The following is a 21,275-nucleotide window of genomic DNA, read 5'->3' as shown; positions in this document are numbered from 1 at the left end:
GCCCCACCCAGAGTTTCTTGTGATTTGTTTATTTGTTTAATAACTTGTCTGGACTATTTTAGTGAAGTCTATTTTCCCTGCATTGTGCAGCCTCTGATATTGCTCCTCAGAGCTTGCCCCAGCTATAGTCAGCTGTTTGGCCAGCTATAGTTGCTCTTGGGAGGACAGTGGTATAAGCAGGGCTCTCTTTGACTGTCTTCTCTGATTTCCCTGTTAAGTCTTCTGAACTGTTTTAGTATCAAACTCACTGTCAACCTTTACTAATTGCCGGTTGATTGCTCTATTGTCTTTAACAATGCTGTGGAACATAAATTAACAGTCTGATTCATTTTATGTTGAGGCCCTTTCCAGGGGAATCTTTGAGACCAGTTTTTGCTGTTTGGTCTAATCCCAGTACTCTTCTTAGCTCTTTTCTTGTTTCTCTCTGGAAAATTTCAACCTGATCTTCAGTTTACCTTTTTAGTCTCATGGAACTACCATCCTTCTCTTAATTGCTTAACACCATAATCTCCACTGTTTTTAACAGTGCCTTTAGATTTGAAATTCTCCATACTCTGTTTCATAAAGTCAGTTCAGTTTGAGGGGATGAGGGGAGCACTTCAGATTCTATGTTCATATGGGCTACATTTATCTTTGGGCAAAATCACTGTGCCACTGTCCTGGATCAGAGGGAGGAGGCAGTGGTTCACTTTTTTCAGAGTGACATTCACAAGTAGAATGCTCAGCTGTGACAGCAGTCTCTTGTCTTCTCAGCTTGCCTCACCTGGCACAGAATCGCTATCTTATAAGTGATCTGGAATAAGAGCTACCAGGGCTCCAGTATTCTCTGCCTGTTGCACCTTGATTAGAACTTCTGCCTATCAGTGGGAGCTGGAGGGATGAAGAAAGCCCCAGACCTCTCAACTATTCTTTCCTGACATAATAACCTCTGAAACATGTAGGTAGGCTTGGGATGCGAGATAAATTAATGCATTTCTTGTGAAAATACCGTAGTGCTCAACTAGGACCCAGTGGGAGAGGGATCCTATGTTCTCGGCTGTACTTATTCAGGGTAGAACTTCTGTCATATTGAACTGGGGTCGAAGGAGGAAGGGAGGAAACGAGAGAAAATTGTGGTTTAAATGTCAAAGATTCACTGTTAATACTGAGATGTAATAGATTTTCTTGAATAGATGTTTATTTTACTGTATGCCCTTTGGACAATTTCCAGAGATATTTAACTTAAAAAAAAATTCCCACCAGATATTGTTTCACTGGGAAGAGATTCCACAGAATTTCTCACATCTCTATTCCAGAAGTCATCTCCCCAACTTGATCCTTTTCAAAGCCACTCTTCTGCTCAAAGCTCTGCAATGACTTTCCATCTCAGTGACCTTCTTTCTGTTTTTCAGACATGCCAAATGTGGTCTCGTCTCATGAAGCATACTTCTGTCTGGTTCTTTGCACTTGATATTTGCTCTGACTGGAATGTTCTTTTTCTTTGGTGCCCCTTGTGTCTTGTCTCTTCTTAGCAATATTATCCCAGACCAGCCTAAGTATAAAGCAGTTTACTTATTATATATTTTGTGTTTTATTTCCATACTATCTATCTCTACATAGTAGAGAATATAAGCTTCATCATGTTAGAGACTTTTTTCTCTTCACAAGGCACATATTGAGCATTTGCGGAAGACACTTTTCCCTTTAACATCCATTCTTTTCTTTTCTTTTGGCAATTGACTGAAAAGTAGAGATTGTATTCACACTCTCACTTGTGGCTAAGTATATTCATCAGACTACAACTTTTTTGTTGTTGTTACATTGGAAAGTGAGCAGAAGTAATGAGTACAACTTTGATTTTATGTGCTTAAATTGTTATTGTTGCCTCTTTGTTTCCACGTTTCCTTATTCCGTGGGCTAGAATGCATTCATCGTGTAGCTGATGGCAGTGATTTTGGATATGGTAAAATAAAATCGAATGACTTTATGGAGCAGGGCTACTCTACTCACCTAGACTGGTCAGCATGAGAAAGTAAATGGCCTTATTTAAAATATTATAAATTTTATTATCTTAGTATATTTTATCCTAACTACTTTGTATGTCATTAATACAAATATTTTGAATGAAGGAGTAAATAGGTGGAGTCCACTTAAAACATCTTAGAAGCGAGAATATTGCTTTCCTCAGTTAATTTGTTTTATTTCTCCTATTGAGTAATAATGGTAATAATGGTAACCATCTACCTCATTCATCATTTTACTCCAAACAATTATTTTATCAAACAGAATGGATGTTGCTGATTTTTGGTAAATCACCTCCATGATATTGATGTGGTTTCTTTGGATCCTGTTTTACAAAGATTTTTCTGTAAAGATAGGCTGCTAAATTTTATCCAATGCCTTTCCTGTATCTACTTATATAATCACACTTTTTTCCCTCTACTAATTTGTTGATGTAGTGAGTTTTATAACACATGATCATAGTGTTATTATTCTTTGCTTACTTCATTAGATTCTTTTCAATAATATTTAGAATTTTTGTGCCTGTGTTCAAAGGTGAGATTGGCCTATGGTTTTCTTTTTATTGCCTTCTTAGACCAGTAGGCATTGTAGTACAATATTAAGTAGGTTTAATGAAAGATTACATCCTTTCCTTGTTTTTAATCTTAGAGGGAAAACATGTAGTTTTTGACCATTGAGTATGATGTCAGCTTGTAGATGCCATTTATTGGGTAATATTTTTGATCTATTGGGTTAAATAAAGCATAGTATTAAAATTAAACTCACCTGTTTTTAAAACTTTTTCTTAGTGTGTCTAATGAAAAACTTAAAATTATTTTTGACTTATATTATGTTGGACATACTGCTCTAGAGCATATTTCCTAGTTTGTAATGAAGTACAAATATAATTTTTGTGGCATAGTAATAACTCTTAACCTCATTTTAAAAGTTCCTTCTTCACTAGGTTGGAAAATAAAAAAGAAACACTTCACACTGCTTACCTTATTTTTCTATAGATAATTTAGACATGTTCTTCTTCCCATTATTTATTAAAATGCTTGGCCAGATGTAAGTACAGAATTGTTTCTAGATTCATATCAGACAAAATTCTCAGCATTCATTTATCCTCTGATGATTGCTGATGGCTAAACCTTAGTTACTAAGTAGCATTATATAACAATACGATGAAAATAAATATATTATTACATTCAATTTACCACCATGTTTTCTTTTTTTTTTTTTTTTTTTTGAGACGGAGTCTCGCGCTGTCGCCCAGGCTGGAGTGCAGTGGCCGGATCTCAGCTCACTGCAAGCTCCGCCTCCCGGGTTCACGCCATTCTCCGGCCTCAGCCTCCCGTGTAGCTGGGACTACAGGCGCCCGCCACCTCGCCCGGCTAGTTTTTTGTATTTCTTAGTAGAGACGGGGTTTCACCGTGTTAGCCAGGATGGTCTCGATCTCCTGACCTCGTGATCCGCCCATCTCGGCCTCCCAAAGTGCTGGGATTACAGGCTTGAGCCACCGCGCCCGGCCTACCACCATGTTTTCTAAGATGTAAGTGAACTCATGACTGATTATCACATTTTTTAATGACACCAAACTAACAAGCAGTTTTCCGCTTTCCTTATATTCAGCCCTGTGTTTTTGCATAAAAAACATCGGGAAAAAATTATTAGAGGATATGAAACAAAATGGATTTACATAACCAAAGGATATGAAGATAAGCTCCTTAAGGATCTCTTTTTCAAACCTGAAACTAATATAAAAGGAAAGCTTGCATATTGGAAACATGTAAGTATAATTAGTGTATTATTTTTCTTTGAAATGTTTTTATTTAAGATATTAAAGTTTGCAATTTCGGTAGCACTATTATTTCTTCAGTCTATTAAATTTCCTTCATTATATTATTAATATCCTGCTTTATATTTTTTGATTGAAAAAGGTCATATAGTAATGTAATACAAATATATTTTTATGGTGCATTAATAGTATACACAACCATTTAATAATTTATGCTTTAAATATATAATTTTTTATTTCATTTTTACAAGTAGTAATAGTAATGTAAAAACCACTTCTCAGTGATTGAAAACATAAATATTTACTTTATTAAAGAGTGCTAACTCTGTATAATACAACATTCCTTCGTTGTTTTGTGCTATATTATGAATTGCTTTGAGGACACAGTAGAAATAGAAAGAAATTTATTTATGTTGGTTGAATGCCTACTATATCCCAGACACTGTGCTAGACATTTTGCAAGTGGTATGTAACTTATTCTCTGTAGCACCATAGATAGATATTTTTATCTCATTTTGAGCAATATGAAAACTAAGAGACATAGAGGTTAATTAACTTACCAAAAGCTACACAATTGATAGGTAGGATTGGACTCCAGGTCTTCTGACTCCAGAATTTGTGTTTTTTTATCTTTATAATTTTGTTTTGATTTGGACACTAATTAATGATAGAAGTGAATAGTTAGCATTATAGTAGTATTAACTGGAGTGAACATTATAATTTCTAAAGCACTTGGTTTGTGATAAGCTCCTTCATTTGTGGCTCTCTGCTTGAGTAGCCTGAGCTATAAATATTTCTATTACATTGGCATTGTTATAAGGGAATGCAAAAGGTCCAGACTGTCATTAGTCTTATTTCAATGCAACTGAAGACCTATGTTCCAGATATAGCATAGGAATGTCCTCAACTCCTTAAATCGTGTGAAAGTTATTCATTGAATAAAAACATAGGATACAAAAGGCAAATGTGTTCTACTCAAAACTTGTCCCTCATCAGCACTCAGTGCCAACAGTATTAATTTGCTCCAGATGATAGTGTGCATTATGAAATTATAAAGTTCATCTGAAGTATGTTTCAACCCTCTGTGTAGAATATAAAATCACTGGATTTCAGAGCATACCACCTGCTTTTCTATATGCTTTATACAGAGTATGATTTCAGAGTATGATTAGAGAGTATGATATCAGTATATTGATAACCAGTTTGTTGTGTAATTATAACTAATTTGAATATATTGACAACCAATGTATGTGTGTATAAATATATATTATGTATATATATTGTATTGTGGCAAGCGAATATATATGTGCATGAAATCAAATAAAATACTCATTTTCCAAAGATTTTTTAGTATGTGTAAAGTTATATAAAATGTACCATTGTTAGGGATTTGCAAGTATTTTGAATATTACGAAGTTTTTTCCAGATAAATTTATCATAAAGAATGTTTGAAATCTCCCTTGTATTTTTAATAATTGTGCTAACTGTATCATTATGTTACTTTTTAAGAACTATTTTTTCATAGTTGATAAATATGTACATTGTCTTATGCATTTTTATCGTTTATTACCACCATTAATAGAATATTAATATAGAAGTTGTCTTCATCTCAATTTCTTAAAGTAATTAAAATTATTTTAATTGTAAATTTTATTTTTTGATGAATACTTTCTTTGTATAAAATTGTCCTTCAATCTTCTGCTGCCTTCATTTGTAGTTTCCTCTTCAGCTCACTTAGTTAATATATTATTCTTTTATTATTATCTTTCATTATTCTTATTTTATTATTTATATGATAATTACGTATTATTATTTTATTCATTATGCATTATTTTTATTCACTTATTATTCTTTTATCTTTTATTATTTTGAGTGGTAAAAATAATAAAAGAATAATATATTGACTAAGTGAGCTACTTGATTTCTTGTGCCTTGGAGTTTGGTTTGTAAGAAACTATAGTGATAATTGATAAATCTAAAGGAACAGTGAAAGGGTTAAGGAGTAGGGAAAGGGGTGGGGGTGAGAAAACATGTACATTTAATACTGAGAGTTCATAGAAAACAAGACAAAACAATAGCAACAACAAAACATGCCATGAGCAAAGCAATACAAAGGATTAGCCAAGAATAGAATTCAAGGTTCAGTAATTAGATGAAGTAATCAGTATCTGAATCTTCTCCTGTTTGGGGATAAAATGTGCTTGATCTAAAGGATTTAACATTTCCCCGTAACTATGGAAACCTAAAGTGCAAAGAGCCAGAGGAGTAAGTTCAAGCTACATTCACTTAGGAAATACCACGATGCAAAACTAGAGGTTCAAATAAACATCCAGTGTTTATAGAGCAATAACTAACTGTAAATGAGATACAGAACCAGAAGTCAGAAACCATGAAGAATGAATTTGACAAAAGCAGTTGGGTCAGAATAGAAGAAATGGAGGATGTGGAACATTTACTAGGGACATTATTTTTCCATGGCTTACAGATACGAAAGCATTGTTGTGACTTGTACAGATGAGGCTGGCATAAATACAGAACTGTGAGAGTTCAATTAGATCCAATTGTAGGAAAACTTGTATACTATTATGATAGATTTTAGGAAAATCTGAATACTAATATGAAAAAGTTTGCTAGGATGCCTAAAGATATTTAAAATCGGCTTTGGTATCATTGATCCTTTCCCTTAGAGGTTACTGCTGTTCTAAGCAAAATATATGTTCAGGGAGTAATAGCAAACACACCAAAACCCCACAGGGGCTTTGACTTCAAATTCCTTATAAACTTATAGTAAGTAACCTAGACTGGACTGTGCTGTAATTCCTTTATTATCTATACTTTGTTGGCATAAATAGTCTTCTTTCATCTACTTCCTATGTTTCAAACATGAATTTTAGAAGGAATATGTTGTGAGAGAGAGTCACACCCATGGGAGCCAAAAGGAAAGAGATGGGGGCATTTCCCAAAATATTTATGTCAGAGGCAGCCTAGCTCCCCTCTTTTCCTCCCCCGGCCATCCCCACTCCCTGCCACATACATCTGAAGCATCCTTGTGCTGATTTAGTTCCTATGTTGTAAGGAAGGAGAGAAAGCATCTGTGAAGTAAGAAAGTGATGGCCAGAAACTTTTACTGCTTCAACCATGTGGAAAGAAAAGAATCAGTCTATATGTGGTGAATTTCTATCTTTTTTGACAGTCCACTTCCTAGAATAATGATCTAATCTTTTTCTTAGAACTTGAGCAATACCCTTTCTCCTTGAGGCATGAAAATTGGAATTTCACACCCTCTGTCTTAATCTTCTGGAGAGGGTGCCTGATTCTCCCTGGTTATCAACAAAGGAGGAAACCTTTCTATAGGGTAACCATATACAACCTTTCTGAAAGGGATCTCTTACTCAGAACCACTTCTAATGTACTGAATGTTCACATCCTGTACTCTATGGCTTTGTATACCTCCAGAAAACACCTGACATAAAATAACCTGGCTTTCAGCTATACTAAAGTAAGATTGGTTTCATAATGCTGATTTGCTTGAATTCTAGAATATTTTTATTGATTTTGGCTTTGCTTCTAAAGATTAATTTTTCCCATAGATAGGACTCATGGAACTATATGCATGCTATGTTGAGTGCCATTTTGTAAGATCAAATAAAATTAAATGTTCTCATATACAATTCTCCCTATGAACCCTTTCCATTAATTATTATTAGATGTATTATTCTAAAGGTTTAAATATATATATATATTTAAATCTGATGAGCTGTTTGTATTTAAATCTATTATAATTTTAATAAGGGTTCAAAAATATAAACAAAATAACTTTTTAATTATACCACATAGGCCAGCCATGGTGGCTCATGTCTGTAATCTCAGCACTTAGGAGGCCAAGGTGGATAGATTAATTGAGGCCAGGAGTTCAAGACCAGCCTGGCCATACACACACACACACACACACACACACACATACCACATAGATGTGCAAAAATACATTAAGGTATAGTCAGCAAGATATTAATAGTGTTCATAGTTAATACAATTTTAGATAGTTACTACTTTCTTTCTAAAGGTTTACACATTCTTTTTAAAAATTCAAATATGTTTTATTTGCAAAATAAAAATGTTTTTATTGTGAACAAAAAAATTACTTACTTTTTTGACAACATAAATATAGAAATATTGCCTTCAGGCACCTCTGTTTTATATTTTACGCCACATCATCAGTTCTCTTCTCTTTAATTCATAAACTTCATTTGTTAAAGCAGTGTTAGTTTCATAACAAAGTTGAGAGGGAAGTACAGAGAGTTTCTCTATACCCCCAAATTGACATCCTACACCACAGTGGTAAATTTATTAAATAGATATACTGACACATCATTATCACAGGTAGTCCGTAGTTTCCATTGCGGTTCACTGTTGGTGTTGTACACTTTATAGGTTTTGACAAATGTATAATTGTATGTGTTCACTATTGTAGTATGCAGAATTGTTTCACTGTCCTAAAAGTTCTTTGTCCTCTGCCTATCCTTCTTATCTTACCCGTGGCAACCACTGATCCTTTTACTGTCTCCACAGTTTTGCCTTTTCTGAAATGTCATATAGTTGAAATCATACAGTATGTAACCTTTTCATATTGGCTTCTTTCACTTGGTAATACGTGTTTAAGTCTCCTTTATGCCTTTGCATGTGGCTTTGAGCACACATTTTATTTTTAGCACTGAATAATATTCCATTGTATGAAAGATCATCCATTCACCTGTTGAAGGACATCTTGTTTGCTTGCAAGTTTTGGCAATTATGAATAAAGCTGCTACAAATATTGTACGCAGGTTTTTTTTGTGTGTGGGCATGTTTTTAATTCATTTTGGTAAATATCAAGGAATACAATTGCTGGACTGTCTGACAAGAATGTCATACAAACAGCTGTACCATTTTGCATTCCCATGAGCAATGAGTAAGAGTTCCTATTGCTCCACAAGGTCTCATCAGCTTTTGGTATTGTCAGTGTTTTGGATTTTGGTCATATTAATAGGTAGGTAGTAGTACCTCGTTTTTGCTTTAATTTATATTTCCCTTAATTGCATATGATGTCGAACATTTCATATGCTTACTTGCCATCTATGTATATTCTTTGATGAGGTGTAATTTTCTTTTTACTAGTAGAAAAATGAGATACTTTGTCACCTGTCCTATATAGGAGAGGAAAGAGAAGAATTCACCTTACTCAGGACTACTGCATTGCAAAGCATAGAAGTGCATTTATATCGCAGTCTATGTAGCTGGCTTTCACTAGAGTGATGCAGAACACAGCTGGCAAGTCAGGGTGAGGTTGCTGTAATTTTATACATCAAGAACTAGTCTTATTTGATTGCTTTTAATATTTTACGTCTACTTTAAATTCAGGTAAATATGGAGGGGGGAAGGACAGAGGGAGAATAATTAGTTCCATAATATTACAAGCCAAAATATTGAATCTACCGCTCATCTTCTTTTTTATCTTGTTCAACAGAAAATGATGCTAAGAAAACAGTGAAGGAGTTGATTCTCTATGAGATTTAGGAAATGTGGAACTGGTCACCCTCTTTTATAATATGGAATGTTAAAAAAAAAAGTATGTTTAAGTATTTTTATTTTTGGGGTCAATTTATGTCATTGTTTTGTGGAATAGTGTGTTTCCTTATGCTGGAAAGTAAAATTTTATTATTATTCAGCTTCTGGGATTTGTTCTAGCTTAACTAATGCTAAGAAATGAGCTTTGTGATTACATTCTTACATCTACTCTAAAAATTGACCTTTGTTATTGTATAACTCTCATTTTAGGGTTCCACCAGTAATGCAATTTATTTTAAATGGGTATTTACTGAATATTTACAATGTTCCAAGCACTGTAGTAAAGCATAAGGCGTAAGAACTTGCAATCAAGCAAGTTCTATGCTGGAACTTGTAGGGGATGGGGAAGAGCTAGAGAAATCTCACTGGGCAGAGGTTGATTTTGTAAAGAATGGATATGAGAGAAATATACACATTGAAGTACAGTTTAATCAGCCACCTGCAACTAAGGGGTCTCTTATAAGAAGTTGGAGTTGTCTTGAGTATTAGGAATTCTGAGAAGTAGTGGTTTTTAGTGTCTACTTAGGTAGACGTATAAGATATTTATCAGAAGAATCTATGGGGAAGATACTAGAGCTACCAGAGGCTAAAGATAATTTCCGACCATCCTTTAAAGGTCCAAGGAAGCAATATTGATGGCTTAGAAGGGAGGCTATAGCCCTTTCTGGAGAAACCTCACTTTGACACCATTTATTATACCTAGCTCCATATATGTGGATAAGAAAGGTTTTAAACCAAGTAATTGCAGAATTGGTTTTGAAAAACAGCAAGTGGATGCTAGATTAATACATAATCTGAGGTAGAAAGATGTGCGAATTGCCAAGGTCAATAGAGAAATCGCTGGGGAAATGAGAGAGTTGAACAGAGGGTTTATCTAATGCCACAATACGTCCTAGGAAAGGGAAAGAGTAAGAGAAAGGAACTAGGAAGTATTCATGTCTTTGAGATCTCAATCTCAATTCTTTTGGATAAGTAACCAGAAGTGGAATTGCTGAATCATATCATAGTTCTAATTTTAATTCTTTGAAGAACCTCCATCCTGCTTTTTATAGCTGCTACATCATTTTGCTTTTTCAAAAACAGTGCAAAGGAGTTTCAGCTTTTTCATATTCTTACCAACACTTGTCTTTTACTATTTTTTTATAATAGCCATCTTAACAGGTATGAGGTAATATCTTATTGCAGTTTTGATTTGCATTTTCCTGATGATTAGTTTAATTGGACATTTTTTATATAATTTTTGAGACTGTGTTTATTCAAGTGCTTAGGTGATTTTTAAATCAGTTCTTAATGAAAATATTCAACATTATACCTTTATTTACCCCTCAGTGCAGACAATACTGTATCAAATAATTTTGAGAGCAATAGTTTCATTTTATTATTTTCTAAATATTATTTTCCCTCTTGATCTGAGATAAAACTATGGAGATTTTTTTTTTTCTCATCTACTTTGTCCTCCTGATAGTCATCATATGCATTCTCTTACAACTTTGAGAATTTTCATGCCTTTTGACTGGCTTTCCTATAATTGGTCCAGTTTCGTAAGATTTATCTTTATAGTTATTCTGTATAATAGTGGTTCTCAAAGTGTAGTTCAGGGACCACCTTAGGTTCCTGAAATCTTTTTAAAGGATCCACCATACCAATATAGCTTTTATGATAATACTAAAACAGTGTTTTCCTTTTTGACTCTCATTCTCTCATTACTGTATCATGGAGTTTTTCCAGAGCCTGCATGACATGATACAATAAGAGGTTTAATATATAAAAAGATATGAAAATCTGGGTTATCTATTAAGCGAGATACTACATCTATTCTTAAAAATATAGACCAGTCCCACTCTTAACAGTGATATTTTGTAATATAGTTTGGTTTTATAATGTATAATTTCATGAAAATAAAATGGATTTCTTATTGTTATTTTACATAAATTAATACATACTTTAAACATTTTACACTTTGAATTTCTAATATGGTAAATATTGAAAGAATATAATACACATAAACAAAAGATTTTTAGGGATCTCATAATTTTGAAGCAAATAAAGGAATTCTGTGACCAAAAAGTTTGAGAACCTCTGCTAAACATCTCCATCAGACATAATTTTTATCATTTCCTTTTAAATATAACTATATGATGATAAAGTAACACTTAGATTAGGAATGTTTTGGATAAACTTAAAAGTTGACAGTAATAACCTAAATGTATTTTTACATTTTTTATTTGCTGTGCTCCCATGTGACCATGGTGTAGTTATATATGACTATGAATTTAGAGTACAAAAGTACCCAATATTGAATATGCTGTCTACATAAAAAAGCATTCTTACTCATTAGCTAGAATTCCTGTGCGTAATGTAAGTTGCTTCTGAGATTTATTTAGGCATAATATATTTAACAAGTTTCCTCCCCAATATCTTAGTTATAATAGTTCACAACACATATGCCTTTAAATAACTTCACTAATGTTACATTTTTAAAGACAAAATTTTGTCATACATGTCATGGATATGTATGTAGAGACATGAGTAAAAATTTACATGAACAGTTCTATGAGAGAAATAATAAAGAAGGAAGAAAATGCAGTAGTTAGAATTGGGAGTAATCATCCCTAATAGTGACTTAAACAAAACAACTTTTCTCTCACATAAAAATCAAGATATAGACGGTGCATCGCTGGTATAACAACTCTGCATCATAATGTTCTCAGAGTTCTTCACTCCTTTTATCCTGTTGCTCCACTGTACAAGGCCTCTATTTTGCAGGTCATCTCGTGGTCCACAATAGTTTCACCAGATCCACTCATTATGCTTTCATTCTAACCAGCCGGAAAGAAGAGGAAATGAAGAAGAGGGCATAACGATTGTGTTTACTTTTGGAAAGTTCCTAGGATCTTCCATGCAACACTCTGCTTCTATCTGGTAGGCCACAAATTGAGCATACGGCTACAAGAGGCTAAGAAATATAGTCTCATTCAGACCATCCAAATGCCCAGCTAAAACATGGGTTTCTTTTATTGTAGAATAAGATTGGAATGACTACTTAAGGACAATTTCAAACATTTGCATGTACCCTTTCCAAAACAGAACACGAAGCCTCTACCAAAAGAAGCAAACCTAAAAGCTTATGTCACTATAATAGCAAAAATTCCATCATTTCTCGTGGCAGTAAGTGATGTTTGCTCTCTAATATCTATCATATCTCTCTTCCTCTGTAATAGCATCCCCAAATTTTAGCTGTCTGGATTAATTTGCATTTTGTAGCTTCTCTAGCAATTAGGTATCGCCATGTATATTAGTTTTCTATTACTACAAATTTGGTGGCTTAAAACAAGATACATTTATTCCTTTATAGTTCTAGAAGACTAAAATTGGCTTTACTTGGCTAAATCAAAGTGTTTACATGGCTGATGTTTTTCGAAGTCTCCAGGGCGGAATCTGTTTTCTTGCCTAGTCTAGTTTCTGGAAGCTGCCTATATTCTGTGGCTTATATTCCCTACCTCACATCACCCTAACCTCTTGCTTCTGTCATTTCATCTCTTACATCCTCTCTAATGTCCTGCCTCCCTCTTATAAAGACGCTTATTATTTTATCAGGCACACCACAATAATCAACTCATCTCAACATCCTTAATCACACCTGCAAAGATCTTTTTGCCTACAAAGTATCATGAGTTGAATGTGTCCCTTCAAAATTCATATGTTGAAATTCTAATCTCGTGTGGCTATATTTGGAGATAGGGACTCTAAAGAAGTAATTACGGTTAAATGAGGTCATAAGGATGGGGCCCTGATCTGATAGGATTAAGAATCTCCTCCTCCCCTTACCCTATGTGCACACACTGAGGAAAGACTATATCAAGACATAGGGAGAAGACTGTCATCTGCAAGCCAGTAGCAGCCCTCATCAGAAGCTGAATCAGCTGGAACCTTTACCTTGGACTTCCAACTTTCAGACCTGTGAGAAAAAAAAAAAAAAAGACTATGTTTTAAACCACTCAGACTATGGTATTTTATGGAAGCCCTACCCAACTAATATATAAGGTGACATTCACAGGGTTCAGGGGATTAGGACATAGATGATTTGGCAGCCCTATTCAGCTCACCATACCATGTCATGAATGGAAGTATTTGGCAGATTCTGAAAAATGTCCCCAAAAGACAGTTAGCAATGGATTTTGTCTCTTCTTTCTGCTTTCCTTCATCCTGTGGCTTGGAACTTCATTTTAGACCATGGGAGTGAAAGCCACATATGAGTGGAAACCTGGAAGTATCCTGGATTACAGAAAATTGCAGAGTTTTCATACGAGTCCTGGTCTTCTTACATTCAGATATTCATGTGAGATGGAAATACTCCTATATTGAGTAAGTCACTACCTGCAGCTAAACTTAATTCCAATTGTTATACTGGTAGATGTCCAGTCTGCTTCACTAAGACAAGATATAACAACTCATAGTCTAGCAACCTATAGCTAAAATATAAAATATTCACCTTCTACATACCAAGCATATAAAGTCGCATAGAAACAGCATATTTATAATAAAACTCTAATTTGGAAAAGGGAATCACAGTTGTTTTTGCCCCTATAGCAGTTACCAAATCAGTCTGATAGGAATAGTAAACACTTTCTTCTCTTGAAATAAACACATCTGGAAAATCTCCTATATTTTCCCTGTGAAAACATCTTACCTGTTTATTCATATTTATGGCAACATCAGAAGTAGGTATTAGAGAATTTTTTCCTCTTGAGTGTTGGAGTTTCATAGTCTTAATAGATTAAGGGGCCTGTGGGTTGCTATAGAGATTGAAAAACCACAGGTATTTTTAGGACAGACTTTATTTTTTTTGGTAATGCATTTCCTTCAAAAACTTAGTATGCTTCTGATTTATTTGATGTCAGTAGTTTCTGTGGTAAGTAGAAAGTAAGCAGAAAGATCTTGTTTAGACATTGTTTATAATCCTGAAGCTTCTGGTCTTTCACTTACTGATTTTTTTCTCTACTCATTTTCCTGTCTTCCAAATTAATGATAGCGACCATAGGTGAACTTTCTGAAACAATGGGTGTTGGAGGGAAGACAAAATTCTTAATCTCATCTTTCCTGCAGACATTTACATCTTTGTGTGTAAGTCTTAGTTCTACTTTGAAGTCCCCTATTGTAACCGCTTCAATTTGAGGAACAAAGAGGTTGTTTTTTTCATCTACACAAGACCCTGAATCACTAGAATCTCAGTAAACTTAACCTGCAGACTACAAAGAGTACCTGCCTTATCAAAATTTTTATTTTGTTTCCATCTCTTATTTCAGGCTGGCTGGATATAACCCAGATTTTTTTCTCTCAAAAGACTTAAATAAAAGGTACTAGTAACATCGAACACACAGTCAAATATGGTATTTGTTTGACAATTTCAGTAACAGAACACACTCAGTTAGCATGTAGCCTGCTTTCCAAAGTGAAAATGTTTTGAAGCCATAAAAACAAGGGCCACCAGCTCTTCAGCCTGTAATATCTTTAGTCCTTACCCAATTTCCTTTAATAAGGTAGTGTCAGATGTTTTACATTTCTTTCATCTGTACTATCCCACTTCCAGCTACATATTGCTATCAGTTTAAATTAGATTCAGCTATGTGTAATAAAGATCTAAAATGATACTAATATGTTTGTTCACCTCTCATGTAAAACTCCAAAGGTATACAATCTAGGACTGATATTATGGAACTATTTCACTCAGTACTTAGTGACCGACTCTTTTTGTCTCCTGCTTTTCTGCACATGACCTCCAGTCAAATGGTACCTCATGACCCAAAATGACTGCACTTACTCCACCCATCACATGCACACTCCAGCCATCAAGAAAGAGGAAGAGATAGAAAATAAATGTGTAAGGGAACTTGTAACTGTGTTTTAAGTAAGGTTTCTAAATGATGCCACACAATATATCTTTAGCCAGATTTTGGTTGTATCATTACATTCAGCGGCAAGGAAGGCCGAACTATATAGGCATTATCTTAAGCAGAAATGTGCCCAGACAAAAGTCAGAGATTCTGTTATGAAAATGAAGGAAAACCAATATTGAAGAAAAAATATAAATCTTTGCTGCAGAGTAGCTGTGGAAAGCAATTGTCAAAGCAAATAGGAAATAATCAAGAAGTAAAGAAAGTATTTAATGGAGATACAATGTTATAATAAAATATTATAAAATAAAATAGATACTTTCAACTTGAATTATTAAGACATTTATTTACCTGAGACACTTAAAGCAAAATTAGGTTGCACTGATGTCAAAGATCTTGCAATAGGATGTTTGTTACTTTTTACTAATAAACTTGTATTCTCTATGGTTCTTCTTTTCTATTCTGTGAATTTCACTTTTTTTTTCCTCCTTGATGCTTTCTGAAATTTTTTTCACTACTCTTCCATTTCACTAATTTTCTTGTTAGCTATATTTAATCAGTAAATTACAATTTTTTGTTCTTTTCCTGCAGGTATATCAAAATTACTCATTCTTTATTGAAAAATAGTAGTCGGAGTAACTCTATAGTCTTTTGTCTGTTCATGTTCATTTGATACCTCAGTGTATCTTGTGTACTGTGTCTTGTGTACTGCTCATTGTATTTGAAATATCAGTTGTGAAAATTTTGGGCCATAGAATGAAGGTACTTTCCTCCAGAAATTGTTTCCATTTTCTACCACTAGAAACTGTGAATCACCACCAATATTTGACCATGTTACAATTTAAACCTTGAGATTTTATGGATTATTCAGATATCATTTTAATTTAGAGTCTGTTTTATTACATGTTTACTTGTATCATGCTGTAGCTGTGTGGGTTTCCAGCTCACTATGAACAGAATCTTCTACTTTGGTGAACATAGGATTGGATTTTTGATTCCTAATTTCCTTGAGCCACCAAAGTTATAGTTTAGTTTCTTCCTGAACTTCAAATATTATCAGAACAAAAGCATCTTTGAGGACTTACTGGGGGATCTTGCCTTCTCTTAAGTTTTGACCTGATAAGTCCTAGCTTTCTTGATAGCTCTTTCCTAATTTTCAAAACACTTTTAAATTTCTTTTATTTTAATTTATGTATTTACTTATTCTTTTTGAGATAGTGTCTCACTCTGTTGCCCAGGCTGGAGTGAAGTAGCACATTCATGGCTCACTCCAGTCTTGACCTCCTGGACTCAAGCAATCCTTCCACTTCAACCTCTCTAGTAGCTGGGAATACAGGCACACACCCGCACACCCAGCTAAGTTTTATTTTATTATCATTATAATTTTTTTTTTTTTTTTTTTTTTTTTTTTTTTTTTTTTTAGAGACAAGGTTGTTGCCCAGGCTGGTCTTGAAATTCTAGGCTCAAGCAGTCCTCCTACATTGGCCTTTCAAAGTGCTGGGATTACAGATGTGAGCCACCATGCCTGGCCTAAATAAATCTTTTATAGGGCTTTTTCAAACTTGAGAATTAGTCCGAATTTAATCCAATTTAAACCTATCCTGGTTATGGATGTCTCTGCTCTCCAAATTTTATTTCCATTACTAAGTATATCTGGTGCAGTCTTCTTTTGACCTGATAATCATTCTCTCGTTTTAGCTGTATTTTAAATACTAAATCTGATGCACTTTGTGTTGATTTTATAATTTATTTTTAAGTTTTAAAGTTCCAATTTGATAATTTATTTTTAAGTTTGAAAGTTCTCTCATAGTTTGCTTATCTTCCTAGAACTTCCATGAACAGTATATGTTGTACATTACTTCCTAAAATTTGAGGGAATATAAGCCTAATAATTGTCAAGATGTTTTCTTTCTACAGGCAAATTCTAAAAGCATTTATATCATTTAAAAAAAAAAAACTGTTTTGTAGGTTTTTTCTTCTATTCTGACTAGTCCATCTTGAATCCTGATTTATTGTAATTCTGTAGATGCCAACAAATAATTTATATTTGGATCCCCAAAGAGAGAATATGCGTAAGATCCTATTACCAAGTTTAAATGAAAGTTCTGGAAGTGCTATAGCTAGTAATTAATGATAAACATGTTATTTTCTGCATTTTAGTTATTTTGAGCTTCAGTTTTATCAAACAGTAAAAACAGTAAAATTTATATTTACTTGGCTTCTTTTTACATTCTTGAGTTACCATTAGAAATACTAAAAAGTGTTATAGTTTTTGAAAATGTGAATCCTAAATTGCCTGAAAAATTTTAATAATTTTCTCACGTCTCTTGCTATTATGTTAATTATTTTTAGTATCTCACATTTTTGACATTTTGTTATAATTTTGACAAACACTACTGAAGCTGCATTGCCAACTTTACAATTTATAACAACACCTTTACTGAGATATAATTCACATACCGTAAAATAAAACATTTTTAAGTGTTCACTCCAGTGGTTTTTAGTATATTCACAAGTTTGTTAAACTATCATCACTAATTAAATACAATTTTCATTACTCCCCAAAAGAAATCCCATACCCATTAGAAATTCTCCTTACAGCTCCTGGGAACATTAACCTATTTTCTGTCTCCGGGAATTTGTCTATTCTTGGCATTTAATATAAGTGGAATCATGCATATATGTTATTTTATGTCTGGCTGCTTTCACTGAGTATAATGTTTTCAAGAGTCATCCATGTTGAAACACTTTTTTTTTGCTGCCCAAATCTCATGTCAACCATGTTGTAACATTTATCAATAATTCGTTTATTTTTATGGCCGAATAATATTCCATTTTATGGATATGCCACATTTTGTTTTTCCATTCATTCATTGAGTTCCTTCTAATTCATGGATATTTTTAATAATGCTACTCTAAACATCCATGTACAAATTTCTGAATGAATATATGCTTTTAGTTTTCTTGGGTATACACCTAACAGTGAAATTACTGGATGATATGGTAGTTCTACACTTGACTTTTTGAGAAATTGCCCAACAGTTTTCCATAGCAGTTGTATCATTTTGCATTCACATGATAAATGCATGAGAGTTATAATTTCTCCAAAATCTTATCAATACTTGTTATTTTATGTCTTTAAGATTATAACTGTTTACTGGATACAACGTAATCTCATGATGGCTTTAATTTGCATTCCCCTAGCAATTGATGATGCCAGCATCTTTTTGTGTATTTATTGTCCCTTTGTATATCTTCTATGGGGAACTTTTTAAATCCTCTGATCATTTTATAATAGGTTATCTTTTTGTTATTGAGTTGTAAGAATTCTTTACATATTCTTGATACAAATCTTTTATCACATATATAATTTGTAAGTTATTTTCTCATTATGTGGGTTGTCTTTTCACTTTCTCAATGGATTTCTCTTTAAATCCCAGATGCTTTTAATTTTGGTAAACTTCCATTTATATTTTTTTGTTGTTGCCTTTATTTTTTGTGTCATATCTAAGAAACCATTCTTTCAGTTGAGGCCTCAAAGATTTTTTTTCTATGTTTTCTGCTAAGAGTTTATAGTATTAGCAGAATATATATTTTAGCAGAATTATAGTATTAGCAGAATTATAGTATTAGCTCTTATATTTAGACCTATAATCTATCATGAGCTAATTTTCATATGGTGTGAGGTTAAAGTTTGACTTTGTTATCTTACATGTAGATATCCAGTTGTCCCAGCATTATTTGTGGAGAAAAATTTCTTATCTCTATTGAATCATCTTGGTCTTGTCAGAATTCAATTGACTATATTCAAGGATTTATTCCTGGATTCTAAGTTCTATTTTATTGATATGTATGTCTGTATATATAATTTTGACATTGAAGAATTTATATTATTTAAAAGTTATGCTACTACTGAAGGACAAAGAAATCTTAAGAATCTTCAATAGTATAGTTTGTTATTGTCTTTTGCTTAGGATTTAAACCTGTTATCCTAAAATGTAAGCGTTTTATGTTATTATAATAAATTTCAGAAATTCACATGCAAAAAATTCCTTCCATGTGTGTGAATGTTGTGTTATTTTCTTTGAAATAATTTATGAAATGTTTGTAATTTTTAGACTCATAATGGATAGAAATCTATGTGGAGAGTTAGTTTCTGAGAGTTAACATGTGGAAAGAATATTCAAATACCTGAAATACCTGAGAGACAATTTATGTTTTTGTTTGATGGAGTCTCACTCTGTTGCCCAGGCTGGAGTTCAGTGGGGCAATCTCGGCTCACTGCAACTTCCACCTCCTGGGTTCAAGTGATTCTTCTGCCTCAGCCTCCCAAGTAGCTGGGACTATAGGCGCCTGCCATCGCACCCAGCTAATTTTTGTATTTTTAGTAAAGACAGGGTTTCACCATATTGGCCAGGCTGGTTTCGAACTCCTGACCTCGTGATCCACCCACCTCAGCCTCACAAAGTGCTGAGATTACAGCTGTGAGCCAGAGCCCCTGGCCTGATGATTTTTTTTACCTATAGAAATACTGATTTATCCTACTGTTAGGCCACGTAGTATAATGCAAATATGATGGTCTTTATAATTAAAAAATCATATTTGCTCATATACTTAAAGGTCAATAGATATATACTCACACAAATTTATAGATATAAGTATCAATACAGATATCAACACAGATTGTTTTTACATGAGTACTAAAGCTTAGGTAAAAATCTCACATTCTACGCTCTTAGGTACTTTTTTTACCTCAACCTGCGATGGGATAATTAAAAAGGGTGGACTTTTTTTTTTTTTTTTTTTTTTTTTTTAATGAAATAGCGTTTTAGATGAGGTAATAGAAGAACACAGATGAAATAGAGACCAATACATCTATATAATTAAGCACCAACTCTGTGGTGAATCACTGAAAAAAATGAAAGCAAAAAAGTTAAAAAAAAAAAAGATAAAATTTTTAATAGTACTATTCAAAGGAACAGATGAAGGAAAATGCTAACTAAGAAAACTATATGGTCAAAGCTGTGGAAATGAGAAGTAGCTTGGCAAATGTGTTAATGGAAGGTAAATTATCTTAAACATAGAGATGTATGAGACAAAATGTGGAAACAAGTGGATAGGGCTGTTAATGAGCATTTTAATTTCACGTGAGCACTCAAAATGATTATTTGGCAATAGAAAGTCTATCTCTATATATTTTAATACCATATGCACAGTTATATGCATAATATTTATCAAAATACTTGGAGTAAACAAGTTACATTTATTATTTAATCTTTCGTATAAGCAATCAAATGTTAGGATGCTATTTAATTGTAATTAAGATATGAAGGAAAGAGTAAAGAGTAAACTTTTACACCTATCAGTCTAAAGTTTGTAGGTGGTGAAATGTTACAGACGACAAGAAAGTGTAGAAAAATTTCTGGAGCGTAGATAAAACAGTATACTAGGATTATAGATTACAGTAGTTTATGGGTGTTTTGGCTTACCGTTTTATTGTTTTTTTGTTGTCTCTTCACCATTTTTGTTATTCTTTTGTCCGTTATTACTTGTTTGCCTCATGTTTTCCTAATGTAAATTTAAGTATTCTTTACTCTTTCACATCTGCCTAACTCATGTTCCCAGTTTCTTTAAGATGCTTTCCAGCGAGCTCAATCTTTTCATAACTTCCAGAGCTTTTAGCCTATTACTCATATTAAAACTTAAACATATACTTTATCTTGAGATTCACAGGTGATGGATATTAATTAAAACACAATAGGTTGAACTAAGGAAGAAGTTGGACTGAGCTAGTATGACAGTACAGGAGACAGAATGGTTATAGCACTAGGAATTAGAAAAGGAGAGTCAGTCTGGTATCCAGCGAGTACTGTAAGCTCTATTTGTTGTCCACACGGCAAGAAACAGTTGAGCAACTGGCATGAAATATTTAGCAACATTGAAATTGGACCAGGTTAAGATTAAAAGTTGGTTAATGGAATCTGTCATCAGGTATCAAA

General features: G+C 33.4%; 1 protein-coding gene and 1 long non-coding RNA gene across 2 annotated transcripts in view; both read left to right on the top strand.

The window, feature by feature from the left end:
• Positions 1-21,275, top strand: part of LRRIQ3 (leucine rich repeats and IQ motif containing 3) — a 168,025-nt gene that overhangs the window by 77,992 nt on the left and 68,758 nt on the right. The window contains exon 5 of the mRNA XM_003892066.5: positions 3,613-3,769. Within this exon, the coding sequence (XP_003892115.2) occupies positions 3,613-3,769 (157 nt within the window). The remainder of the gene's footprint in view (positions 1-3,612; positions 3,770-21,275) is intronic.
• Positions 7,912-12,229, top strand: LOC110744077. The gene is made up of 3 exons (XR_002524180.2): positions 7,912-9,095; positions 9,282-9,383; positions 12,149-12,229. It is a non-coding gene; the product is annotated as an uncharacterized LOC110744077 (long non-coding RNA).

The sequence above is a fragment of the Papio anubis genome, chromosome 1 (assembly GCF_008728515.1).
Source record: "Papio anubis isolate 15944 chromosome 1, Panubis1.0, whole genome shotgun sequence".
Classification (NCBI taxonomy): domain Eukaryota; kingdom Metazoa; phylum Chordata; class Mammalia; order Primates; family Cercopithecidae; genus Papio; species Papio anubis.
This window is presented reverse-complemented; position numbering and strand designations above follow the sequence as displayed.